The 13,449-nt window shown below is 40.4% G+C and overlaps 1 protein-coding gene across 1 annotated transcript in view; it reads left to right on the top strand.

Annotated features, from left to right (window-relative positions):
- Nucleotides 1-13,449, top strand: part of FIGN (fidgetin, microtubule severing factor) — a 106,044-nt gene that overhangs the window by 89,314 nt on the left and 3,281 nt on the right. The window contains 2 exon segments of the mRNA XM_018072687.2: nt 7,077-7,713; nt 7,715-13,449. The exon segment at nt 7,715-13,449 is cut by the window's right edge and continues 3,281 nt beyond it. Of these exon segments, the coding sequence (XP_017928176.1) occupies nt 7,077-7,713; nt 7,715-9,320 (2,243 nt within the window). The 3' untranslated portion in view covers nt 9,321-13,449.

Here is a 13,449-nt window from a genome sequence, read left to right as displayed (position 1 = left end):
TTAAATCCTGCCAAGAGAAAGCATCATAATAGGTTAAAAGGAAACGCGGTTGTTGTTTTTGTCAGTGTTTTCTAGTTGATTTAGAAAGGCGTTATGGGGAAATGAGTACAGTGAGGGGCAGACTGATAAAGTCAAATATTTCAAAGATAAACTAAAATTAATCATAAATATGACCAATTCTCTACATAGCTGGGTTCCAAGATGTGTGCATAAATGGTTTTGCTTGCGGTAAGGACGACTGCATCAGTATGATTAGAGTGCAAGGATGGAGCCCTGAACTGAGAATGTTTTTCTGGCAAGGACTGCTGCCACAGAGAAACCAATACCTCCATGGTGGGCAGCATCCTGGGAGGTCGTGGGAGTGCTTAAGTAATGGCTACAGTCCCTGACAGCCACATCTGTGGGCTGCTGCTGGGTTGGCCTATGGATCTGACCTGCTTCTGCTGGCAAAATATGCTAGTGCCATCTCTGGACCTAGTTCCTCTTTGCTTCTTGACTATTATTTCTCCTTATTTCTGTTTCTTAAGGCCTTTGAAGCTGATGGATCTCCTAAAGGCTGTTTAGCCAGAAATGTCTTTGTGACTATCAAAGGCACTGCTTTATGTAAATGGCAGGGAGGGGGCTTGGGGGAGAGAGAACTCATTTGCTGTAGATGTATTGCAATTTGCTGTTGTAAGGTGTGAAAGTGTGATTTTAAAGGAATAATCATTTGACAATGTTTAAGTTAAATAATGGGGATGTATCAGTTTGAGATTTCACATCTGGAATTTCGTTTTTAACGGGTCCAAAATCTCATAAAATATATAGCATTTTTCTTACTGCTTTTATCTCTAAGTGCTGTTGACATATATGTGATCCTCCATATTACTTGTGATTTAAGTGTTTTGTTTTAAAGACTGAAATGCTTTCGCTATCTTGCTCGATGGAAATCGTATTGTAAATACCCTGCCAACAGCTTGCTGCCAACAACAACTGGTGCGCGGGGCATGCATATATAGTAAGAGGAAGAACAGACCCCTACCAAAAAAATTCTGAGAGCACTTTCCAGGCCTGTTTTTGTGAGTCTGTGGCTGCCACTTACTGAAAAAAGCTTCCAAAGTTGGGACTGTACAGCTGGGCATCTCGGTTGGAGGTTCATCCTCCCACCGAGTCCTTTGACGTCAAAGGAGTTCCTCATGGACTGGAGCAGAGGTCTTCACTGAGTAATTAGAAAATAAATGTGGGAATCATTTTCTTTTCTTTTTTTTTTTTTTCTGCAAAACATAATTAACTCAATCCACTCTTCAAAATCCCTCCTGTTTCCAATTAAGAGAGATCAGTTGCACTATCTTCAAACAGCTGAAATTATGCTTATTAATAAAAAATGGAGTGTAAAAGAATTGTTTTATCTTGAATTAATTTTTATTATTATGCGACATATGACAGTATACAGTCTTATGAAATATTATCAGATTTAGTACAAATCCAGGGAGTTGTGTGTCCTACATCTTGAACAGCGGTTACAGTATGACTCATTTATTTAGCTCTGCCCCATGCTTAAGAAGGATTTTAAAACGTGGATTTAGGGTCTGAAGTTCAAGGTCCTAACACCTTCAGCTCAGTAAGACATTTGAGGCATACTGGCCAGTGAAGTACCTATTCAAGTAAATAGCTGTTTTGGCAGAGCCAATATCTGTATGTCCACAAGAAGAAAACCCGTGGCTAAAATCATTATGGTCTGTTGTGTAAATACTCAGTGTCTTGAATAATTGTGGACAGGGCTGAGAGTAGCAGTTCAATGGGCAGGGACAGTTTTTGGGGTCTTTGGCGAAACATGTAGACAATCCAAAGTGATGAAGTTCACATCAACTCTAGAGTTGGTGGTACTCAGAGCTGTGATTTTGGAGTTGTTTCCTACCTTGAACAGTGTGTTCCCACCAGTCTGTTATGGACACTTATCAGAAGCATCTCATTTACTCGTTCCCTCCTGGTACAGTCTAACCCTTTTCAACAGCACATTAGGCAGTTGCTTGGATCATATTAACAACAGGCCTGAAGTTAACCTGCTTGAACTACTGATGTTTACAAAGGAACCTGCAGATCTGTGCTAGGTAGGACCTGTGTACTGCAGGGGTGAACAGGCAGGAATAGAGGGGAAGAATTATTTCCTTTTGCCTCAGGTATGTTGAAGGAACAGTTGAAGGCCCCTGATCCAAACTGAGACTTTGGTAGGCTGCTTGGGAAGGTTGGTGGGCTGCCCTGTTTCTAGTGCCTTGTGCACAATAGCTCTTTGACATTCAGGTGTTTTTCACCAGCATCTCTGGAAGTGAAATGCAACCTCTGGTGGTATCTTCAGAAAATCACAGCTGCATATGATTTAATTTTAGTTTGATTATTTCATTAGAGGTGTAAATAGATGAGAGGTTTACTAAAGTCCCAGTATCCTTTGTGTAAAGCACATTGTTGCTAGCCAAGTTGGTGAGTTGGGACACTAAATCCTTTATGGTGGTTTCATCCAGTGTGGTCTTAGCTAGTATTTCTGGACATTTCCATCCCTATTTTCAAAAGAAACTCTTGTATTTAAATTGAAAGGAAAGGCTAGTTATTTATCTTTTTTGACAGATATAATCCTGTAAGGGGATGAGAAATTTGACCTGATACTGAGGGCACCAGCACTGGGGGGTTCTTTGTATGCACAAACTCATTCAAGCTCCCAGCAGAATCAGGCCCAAGATGTGTAGGATGTTGTTTGTTCCTTTTTGCATTCAGATTGCAATGTTATTTTTTTGCGACTGGCATTTTTTTCCTTTTTTTTGTTTCTTTTAATTCGTAGATCTGAATATATAAGTAGACTTCTGCCATATGGAATTATTATATGTGAAAATGATGAAGTATTGTGTATTATATTTTCCATTTTCAGGCTAAAAATTAGAAGGGGAAAAATGGTCAAACACTTAGTTCAAAGTAGTTCAATAATGAAATTGTTGGCTATAATTACTTTAAATGTAATTCAGATAGATCCAGCTGGAAGAATTATGGAAGAGGGATGTACAGCAAGGCTGTCAGGACAAGGAAAAATACATACTGCAAAAAAAGCCTACACTCCCTCTCTATATAATGCATTAAATTTATCTTAAGAGCAGTTCTCTGATAAGTACATACCTGTACTTAAAGAACAGAATCCTTTCCTTTTGCCTTTTACAGCCCATACCTGCACACTTTACACAGTTCAAAAATGTCGATAGCTCAGAGGATTCCTAAGTTAGCAAAGTTTTTTTTTGAAAAATACATTCAGCCTTGCATTGCTTCTGGATTTTCAGTAAGTTATTAAGCAAATACATTATCTGCAGGACTGTGGTTTGTGTCAGAGTTCAAATTACACTTAAATAAAAAATGCAGCCTCTAAATATGCCCTCATTTACCTGATTTTAGACGTTTATGTCAGCATTTGGATTCCTAAAACAAGAAATGCAGGAAGATTTATCAGCTCAAACAAAAAGCAATTACTAAAATAAAATTTAAAAATGGAGAGGAAGTGGCTACAAACAGGAAGGGAGGAGGGAGAGAAATATTTGCATAATTAAAAAGAACTACAGCTTCTTCTTTTTATATCCCAAGTCAGACATTTGACTTTCTTCAAACAATTTTTGAACTATTAACACATAGAGTCAAACCTAGCAAAAGTTTGCTACTTTCTCAATTATTATCGAATTGAGGAAATGGCTCTTTGTGCCCCCCAGTCCAGACCATTCTACTGGTGGCCATGTAAATACTTCTTCACTGCTTACTAAAGCAAAAAATATGCTTATGGTTAACTATTAACCTATGCTTCCAAATAACACTAATGATTGCGATGTGCTGGAATAAATGCTCATGTTTCATGGGATGAGAACAGTCCTGTTCTCTTAAGCTTATCTAATCAAAGCCTAATCCTGCCTTTACAGCCTTTGTTAAATGCACTGGTATTTAATATGCATCAATAAATAAACTTTCAATTATTGTGCAGTGAGCATATCCAAAGATAGCATGACAATGTGAAACTACTGGTCTATCTAGCAATTATTCTAAATAAAGGATGCTGATGATGTGATTTCCCCCCTCCTCTTATAATGGATAATTTAGATTTTCTGACATTCTTTTGCAGCCTAATAATAAGGAAAATAAATTAATCTAGACAAATAAAATTCAAAGGATTTAATTTTTACACCATCTAAGTACATCTCCCCCCTGTGACTAGAAATTTAATTATTTTAAAAGCACATGATCCATTCTAAATAAAAAAGACCAATTGATGAAATTTTTTAAGTATTTGTGAAAGGTATTTTGAAAAGCTTACAAAGTGGGCAGTGTGTGATATATGTTGTTGTACTCTGACCTAGTGCATTCTTTTATCTCTTGAAATTGAATAGCCTTTCTTTTACAAGCAGTTAAAGACAACGTGCCAAAAGCATATTCACTAACTACAGCGCAAGTACCAGCCCAGCCAGGTTTTCTGCTCCATCCATGTCTATTTTACCTTCTTTTTCAAGAGTTTCACTGCTGCTTTACTATATTCTTTGCAAAGAGTCTTTCTCATGGCATCTGTTCATTAGTATCTAGTGAAACATCAGTCTACTCAAGTTCTGCATCTCTGTGACAGAAGCTTTCAGTATTTTGGTAACCTTATAAGCCAAATATTGCAGAACACATATAGGTTTTGTTTGTTTGTTTGTTTTGTTTGGCGCTTTTTTTTTAATGGGGCAATGAACTTGTATGATATTATGCAGTTCTGTGTTACAGGAACATTCATATTTTTGCCTTTTAAAAAAGCTTGTAGTAAATATCATGACATTAGAAGAATTTTAGATACTAATTGCTTGCACTTGGCTCTTGGTGATTTTCACTTCAGATTTCCAGCAGAATGTAACAAAATATGATTTCTGGAAAGCTTCTGATAGTTTCTCATTAAAATTGTATTTTTTAATGCAATCATTTAATTGCATGATTTCTATAATTTCTCCCAATTTCATGACATACTTACTCCCTCTGAAAGGCAGTGGTTGAAACATCAGAAACAATTAGCAAAAAATATTATATTAATGCTAAATGAAAGAAATAAATCTGCCAAAATCTCAGTCTCAAAGCTGCATTTGTCAAAAGCACTTCTCTGAATTAACTTTTGTAGCATAACTGTATAATTGTTAACAGACATTTTTCTCAAGTTGTCAAAGTGTTTGAAAAAAGAGAGAAAGAGAACACTTATGAAGAAAAAACCCACGAGTAATTAATGGCATGCTCAGGTGGAGTGAGATTTGCAATACTTGTACTAACAAAATATAAGGCTCAATTAGAGGTACTTTGCAGTTTTCAGCCTAAGTTTAAATGATTTTGAGATTTGCAAATACATGAATCAAAAAAAAAAAAAAAGAATAATCCAAATGCAAATTAGTGCAACCACAATAAAATATAATTGCAAATGAATCTGTTGCTTTATTCATTTATTGTGTAATTACTGCAATCCTTCCCACCTTGTTTTCAGTATTTCTTAATCATTAAGTCGGAAGCATGACAGCAGTGCCAGCCCTGGCATGATTCTCTTTGACTAAAACCTTGTAAATTAACACAATTAGCACAGCATCATCCTGCTAATTAACTTCCAGTGTCTGGTGCAGTGGTTTTGCAAACAAGGAAGAGGGAGTCAGAAGGGAATAAACATGCCATTCTGTTACCAAACTGTGTGCTGTGTTAGGCTTAGCTCAGCGAGGCTAAGCTGGCCATGTCAGATGCCAGAGTCAGGCAATGAAGAGCTAAAGGGGTTGGGGAGGGAAACAGGAGGGGGTAGAAGCTGTCAAAATAGACTGCAGTAATTCAGAGGGGAGCGAGTGCCACAGATGCTTCATTTCGACTAGGCCTCCGCCTTATCAGAGAATCTGTGCCAGAGGGCACAAGACTGTTTGCAAAAACCACTTTTGGTAATACGAGAGAGATTAAGGAGGTCTATTTGATACAGCTGTACAAAACACAGCAATGTGTCTGCCATGCATAGGTACGAGTTGGAGGGGGTTATCTTAACGCTTGGAAATTGCTCATACGCGATGCAGTGGATCACAAGGGGGGGATAATTCACATCACATTATTAAAAGATTAATTGCTCTAAAATGAAGTTTGCATTTATTTTTTTAAATTTTTTTATTGATAGGTTTTGTTTCGGTTTTGTGTTGTTTGTTTTGGGGGGTTTTTATAGCTAGCTGTGAAAGCCACAGAACTTTTAGGGACTTGGCTTCATTTCCTTTTCCTTTTCTTCATCTTTTTTTTTTTTTTATTTTTTTCTTTAACCCTCTTTCTTTGTACCCTGGAGGCTGTGAAGCGGAGGGGGGGAAGAGAGAGCAAGCAACGAGACCGACAGACAAGTCATGCTTGTTTTTTTTTCCAGACCCTCAACAACAGAACTGAGAGGCAGAAAGGAGCCAGTTGTAATTCATACCGAGTTGTAGGCTTTGTGTGATGAAAGCGACAGAGCGCTGCCTGGGAGATTGCTTTGCTGCACTCCACGAAGCAGATTTGAAACTGTCGTGGACCACTTTAGATGAGAGTTGGATTATGGAATGACCTGCTATGTCTGTGTCATATTGTTCTGCGCAGGGTGCATTATACTCTGCTAACTAGGTGTTCAGTACCAAATAAGAGAGGTATCCTAGATGTGATCTGTCAGCTGTGTCTCATATTTTTGTATTGGTTAAAATACAAAATTGAAACAGTGATGAAAGAGGACAGAGCCTTGTATGTTAACAGTAAATCTGCACTCAGAGTATTTAAAATATACTGTCTTATTTAATTACTTTGAGAAATATAACATTAGCTGTATTTTTTATACAAACAAATAACCCCCTACTGAATTGGCAAAAAATGTGGCTACACGTGTATGTGCCTGTAATAAACCAAGCAGTTCACAGTGCTTCGTAAGGCTGTTGCATTTCCTTTCTTTAAGGACTGGTGGTGTTAAGTACAGTGTTTCAGAGAGCTGAAGAAGTTTACAGATAGTATGTTTGAGAACTCATTTAAAAACATGTGAAAGAGGCTGAGGTCATTGTTAACTTTGTTGTTTCCTGCTGCCCTAGGCTTGAAGATGCAGTGGACGCCGGAGCATGCCCAGTGGCCAGAACAGCACTTCGATATCACTTCAACCACCCGGTCCCCTGCCCACAAGGTAGAAGCCTACCGGGGGCACCTGCAGCGCACCTACCAGTATGCCTGGGCCAACGATGACATCTCAGCTCTGACCGCCTCCAATCTGCTGAAAAAGTATGCAGAAAAATATTCTGGTATTTTGGAAGGCCCAGCCGAGCGGCCCATTCTCAGCAATTACTCTGAAGCTCCCTCGGGGCTGGTGAACGGTCGGAAGAATGAAAGTGAGCCTTGGCAGCCATCACTGAACTCGGAGAGCGTGTATCCCATGAACTGTGTCCCAGATGTCATCACCGCCAGCAAAGCTGGGGTAAGTGCAGCCCTCCCTCCCGCAGATGTCTCAGCCAGCATCGGGAGCTCTCCTGGGGTGGCCAGTAACTTGGCTGAACCCAATTACTCCAGCAGCACCTGTGGAAGTCACACCGTTCCCAGTCTTCATTCAGGGCTCCCATCTCAGGAATATGCCACAGGATACAACGGCTCGTACTTGCATACCAGTTACAGCAGCCAGCCAGCACCTGCACTTCCATCCCCTCATCCATCTCCCCTGCATAGCTCGGGACTTTTACAGCCCCCCCCCACCACCATCAGCCCTCGTCCCCGGCTACAACGGGACCTCTAACCTCTCCAGTTACAGCTACCCTTCTGCCAGTTATCCTCCTCAAACCGCTGTTGGCCCTGGGTACAGCCCTGGGGGTGCCCCACCACCCTCAGCTTACCTGCCTTCAGGAATCCCTGCTCCAACCCCTCTGCCCCCCACCACTGTCCCCAGCTACTCCTACCAGGGCCACGGTCTGACGCCCATCGCACCGTCTGCCCTGACAAACAGTTCAGCCAGCTCTCTCAAAAGGAAAGCTTTCTACATGGCAGGGCAAGGAGAAATGGACTCCAGTTATGGAAATTACAGCTATGGCCAACAGAGATCTACACAGAGTCCCATGTATCGAATGCCAGACAACAGCATTTCGAATGCAAACCGGGGGAATGGTTTTGACAGAAGTGCTGAAACATCATCCTTAGCATTTAAGCCAACAAAGCAGCTAATGTCCTCTGAACAGCAAAGGAAATTCAGTAGCCAGTCCAGTAGGGCTCTAACACCCCCATCCTATAGTACTGCTAAAAATTCACTGGGTTCGAGATCAAGTGACTCGTTTGGGAAGTATACCTCCCCAGTAATGAATGAGCACGGTGATGAGCACAGGCAGCTCCTCCCTCACCCAATGCAAGGCCCGGGACTTCGTGCAGCTACCTCATCCAACCACTCTGTGGACGAGCAACTGAAGAATACTGACACCCACCTCATTGACCTTGTTACCAATGAGATTATCAACCAAGGACCTCCTGTGGACTGGAGCGACATTGCTGGCCTAGATCTGGTAAAGGCCGTCATTAAGGAGGAGGTTTTATGGCCAGTATTGAGGTCAGATGCATTCAATGGACTGACTGCTCTACCTCGGAGCATCCTTTTATTTGGACCTCGGGGAACAGGCAAAACATTAATGGGCAGATGTATAGCTAGTCAGCTTGGGGCCACGTTTTTCAAAATCACTGGCTCTGGCCTTGTCACAAAGTGGTTAGGGGAAGGAGAAAAAATTGTCCATGCCTCCTTCCTTGTGGCAAGGTGTCGCCAGCCCTCGGTGATTTTTGTTAGTGACATTGATATGCTCCTTTCCTCTCAAGTGAGTGAAGAACATAGTCCAGTAAGTCGGATGAGAACCGAGTTCCTTATGCAGCTGGACACTGTACTGACTTCTGCTGAGGACCAAATAGTAGTAATTTGCGCCACGAGTAAACCAGAAGAAATTGATGAATCTCTTCGAAGGTACTTCATGAAACGACTTTTAATCCCACTTCCTGACAGCACAGCGAGACACCAGATAATAGTACAACTGCTCTCACAGCACAATTACTGTCTCAATGACAAGGAGGTTGCACTGCTTGTCCAGCGCACAGAAGGCTTTTCTGGACTAGATGTGGCTCACTTGTGTCAGGAAGCCGTGGTGGGCCCACTCCATGCCATGCCAGCCACAGACCTTTCAGCCATTATGCCCAGCCAGTTGAGGCCAGTTACATATCAAGACTTTGAAAATGCTTTCTGCAAGATACAGCCTAGCATATCTCAAAAAGAGCTTGATACATATGTTGAATGGAACAAAATGTTTGGTTGCAGTCAGTGATGCTACTTAAAAAAAATGTAATGAATGTTGGCACACACAGAATCTGCTACATAGGGTAGAAAACCCTTTTCAGTAGTGTTAAAATTGCAAAGGGTACTGGGAAGACTACAATTTACCTTGCCTCTAAAGAGCCAGGGTATACTTGAAGGAAAAGTGCATCAAACAAGAGCTGCTGATCTGAAAAAGCCACACATGACAGAAAGCGCATGTTGATGCTCAGTTCTGTTCAAGCTAGACAATACTCACCAAGGAGCAAGGTGCAAGTGGGTTGATTTCAGAAGGACATGAACCCTGTGTGTTGATTCCATTCTGCTGTTCTTGAGATTTAGTTGCTGTCAAGTGCCTGAAGTGGTGCTTTATTTTTTGTTTGCCTCACAATTACATTGGTGGCATGTGCTAATATAAAGAGCTTTAACTTCAAACATTATTGGACTAAAGAGATGAACGGTTGTGTTGCGACAGAGAGCCAGATTTTTGCTATTCTAAGAGCAACAGTATTCCTCAATCCTGTCTGTTCTGTGGTGTTAAACTAAGAACAGGTAAAACAGGGTAATGGTAATCTGGACCTTAATTTCTGCAGTTCATTTCTTTTAACGTTCTGTCTGCAAAAACTCAGGAAAGTGATTGTGATTTGTACAGTACCTCAAAGGAATGTGTTGAAAGCACTATGTACTGCTGAGAGTTATAGGCTAGGCTTCAATGTTACTTTATATTAAATATGTATGTTTACCTCAACAATTGGAAAATGGCAAGGAAAATTACTTTGAATGTATCCAGGAAAAAACTAAAGTGTGATATGACTGAAGCTTTACAGTTTTTAAAAATAGAAACAGAAGCATTTCCCCATGTTCAGGAATGGTTCTTTTGCCAATTTGTCAGATCAAACCAGAGCAGAGTGATTTTTCTTGTTGGTAAACTGTAACAGTTTTCAGCATATTGCTCCTTGATAATTACATGATACAGTCTTTAGAAGGTGCATAGATGAATAAAAGAGCCACTTAATCGGTTTATGTTAGCATCTGAAACAGTCAAACATAAGATTTGGTAGGACTCTGAGAGGCAAATTGCCTTAAGCTGTGACAGCTGGCCTTTGTTGCATGGCCCTAGTCATAGTTTTGAGGCTATTTTGGTGAAGCTGTAGGGAGTAGAATCAGTATAGGTCGCTGGCAGAGCTATGAGTTGCAGAGCTGTTTATAGCAATGCAGTGGACTGTGACCAAACAAACAGTACAAATAAAGCAAAACTGAACCCTCAAAGTACATTTACTTCCCTTCCCAAACTGTAAGGTTGAGTTTTTGTTGTGTATGTACGGCTTCATTGTCCTTAATGCAATATTCATTTAGCATCCATTAGAAATCTTAGGCTGAAGTGTGCCCACCATTATTTCTACCTCAGTTTTGTTACATTTCTCTTGGAAAGCAAAGTAAGAAATAGGGCAAAAAACACCACCAACACAAGTCAGATTACATTAGGAATGTGAACCTGCTAAACAAGTTTCAGAGAGCTGCTGTTTTTTCCCCTGAAGTCAAGTTTTTCTCTGTGTTAGTGCTCTTTACCCCCTCCTTTTTCCTCCCCCAAATATACACATCCTGGTGTCTTCCTTCTGGAAAGACTCGCTGGCATGTGTGGCATTTTGCTCAGTTCACCCTCCCCACCCCTTTGGCCCCCCTCTTTCTTTTTATCCTTTAATGCTTTCTGTGCAACTCTTTTGGTGACAGCTGACTGATGTTGGGTAATGTCTCTGAGCAAGAGCAGTGTGTGTTGCAGCTGCCCAAAGCCTCTGCCATCACATGAACAAAACAGCCTTGCTTTTTTGAATGTATTTTTTGTTTGTTTACTTTAAAGAAACAGTAACAAAACTGTTGCAAAGCACTGGCATTTAATGTTTCCCTTAAGTAATGTACGTTCAAGACCATTAAATAAATGCACTGAAAAGCCCCAAGAAGAGAGATACCAATCTGTTACTAGGTCATGTTTGTCTTCTCAAAAATTGTACAGACCTTGTCCGTTTTGTTAAATCGGTGGAGACATTTAGCGTTCAGAAAGCTAATGAGGGATTTTGTGATATTGCTGGAAATTTATGACTCTTGATTATTACTTTCCTTTATTTTTCTTTTAAGATATATATATATTTAGATAGAACATGCTAAAAACAGAGCAAATAAACCAAAATCTAATTTAAGATGGATTCCTGGCAAACATTTTGTCTATCTAAAACTTTATGTTTTAAGCATAAAAGTACCATTTTAAAAACAGTGCCTTTCATTAAGGATGTAGAAAGTAAGGTTTAAGTACATCACCTGCTTTTCTTCTTTATTTTCCCTTTTTTTCTTTTCTTTTTTCATTTAATTTTTTATTATTTTTTTCTTTTCAACAGCAATTACAGTCTATGATCCTTGTTATGACCCAGTCTTTCTGCTTACCCAAACCCCCACAGGCTGCTTCTTCACCCTGGTCATTCCACCATCCTCATATCTGGGAGATCCTGATGTCCCCATTAGCCCTAGGTTCACACTGATCACACTGGCAAGTACGCTGTTGCATATTGCTGACCCAATTTCTGTCTTAGACATTGCCTTTCATACCTGCCGTTGAGCTATGCTCATTTAAAAGGCTCAGACAAGTTTCAATAAACTGTTTCTCCTAACTGTACTCCTAACAAATTTTTTTTGCAGCTTATAAAATGAAAACTTAACGCACTAGAGTGTTTTTTCCCCTCTTTTTGTCCAGTAGCCAAACCAAAAGAAAGCAAAATTGTAGATGGTCCCTTTGACTTCCAGCTTTAAGTCATTCCCTTTAAAAAGTCATTCTGGGAAACAGATTTTTCAAATGTTAACCAAAGTGAGAAGCAGGCAGAAACTGAGATGGTGTGCAAATGCAGGTTCTACACACACATGCTCATGCTCTTCAGGTCTTGATTCAGCTTTGGGGCAGCAGAAAAAAACTTCACCCCTATCACAGCTGCTGTAAGGAGAGGAAAACAGAGCCAGATTGTTACCCAAATCTTTCCTTACTGCCGACTGTCCTTGACTTTACTCTGGGAGGGTTCCTGTTGAATTTGGTGAGAACTTGGCCAGGAACTGCTAACAGGAGGCACCTTAACCCTTCTCCAAGTGGTTTCTGGCCACTCCTTTGATGGAATTCAGGGCTGAACTGGCTAAACCCCCTGCCATATCCTGTCCTTCTTACTACTTTCCTTCCTCCTCCCACATTCAGCCCCTGCTTTTTCCCTAGTGAGCAGGTTTTGGCATGCTGCTGGTCCTTCACCCCTCAGCAGCCTTCTTGTCAAGCAGAGTCCAGGAAGGGCAGAAGAACGATCCTGAACTTGAGCAGGTCCCAAAGGTTAGGATTGTTTTTGAGAAGAGAGACAAAATATGTTTTAATGGTGTTTTCAGGATTAAGTATTTGCTGGTCTTAGACCTTTCTATGGTAGAAGGCCATTTGTTGTCTCACAATTAGGCAAAGCTGGGGGCTGCTACCACAGAAACGTCGAAGTGGTTGGCTGGGGCTTCCTGCCACTGACACAGCCCTGAATTTTAAGGAACCTGAAATGGTTAAAGAGCATTTGCTGTGTCAGCCTATCACTGCAGATGCTTTACGTTGTATTTTTATGTGTGGATTCCATTCTGTATCAGCTCATTTTCTTCCTTGTACCTTCAGTAACAATTCCTACAGCAACAAAAGTAAAATAAATTGGAGGAATATATCTGCAAGCTGAAGGATCAATATCAATTCAAGGAGGAGTTCATAATGACCTTATGTGAGACAGAAAGGGAAATACTCTGTACTTCTGGCATGTTTCTCTTCAAAATATTTAGAACATTAGTGACAATATATAAAAGTTTGCTGACTGAGCTGATCAATGGAATGTGAAGGCAGTTTACTTTAAGGCTATTTACTTTCACAGGGATTATTTATCTATTAGTCAGTCTGTATGCTACTCAAATGCAGATAGATGGGCAAAATGTTTTCTTGAGCATTACAAACCTACCAACGGGAAAATCAACCATCTGACTAAAATACAGAGGCCAAACACCATCTGGGTGTCTTTACCAGCTATTTGGAGGCTGTGCCCTGTAAAATAGGACAAGGTCATATTTAGGTGTTTTTTCATAGGATGTTTCTTTAG

Source organism: Manacus vitellinus, unplaced genomic scaffold (assembly GCF_001715985.3).
Source record: "Manacus vitellinus isolate BGI_N305 unplaced genomic scaffold, ASM171598v3 scaffold_22_pilon, whole genome shotgun sequence".
NCBI lineage: Eukaryota > Metazoa > Chordata > Aves > Passeriformes > Pipridae > Manacus > Manacus vitellinus.
This window is presented reverse-complemented; position numbering and strand designations above follow the sequence as displayed.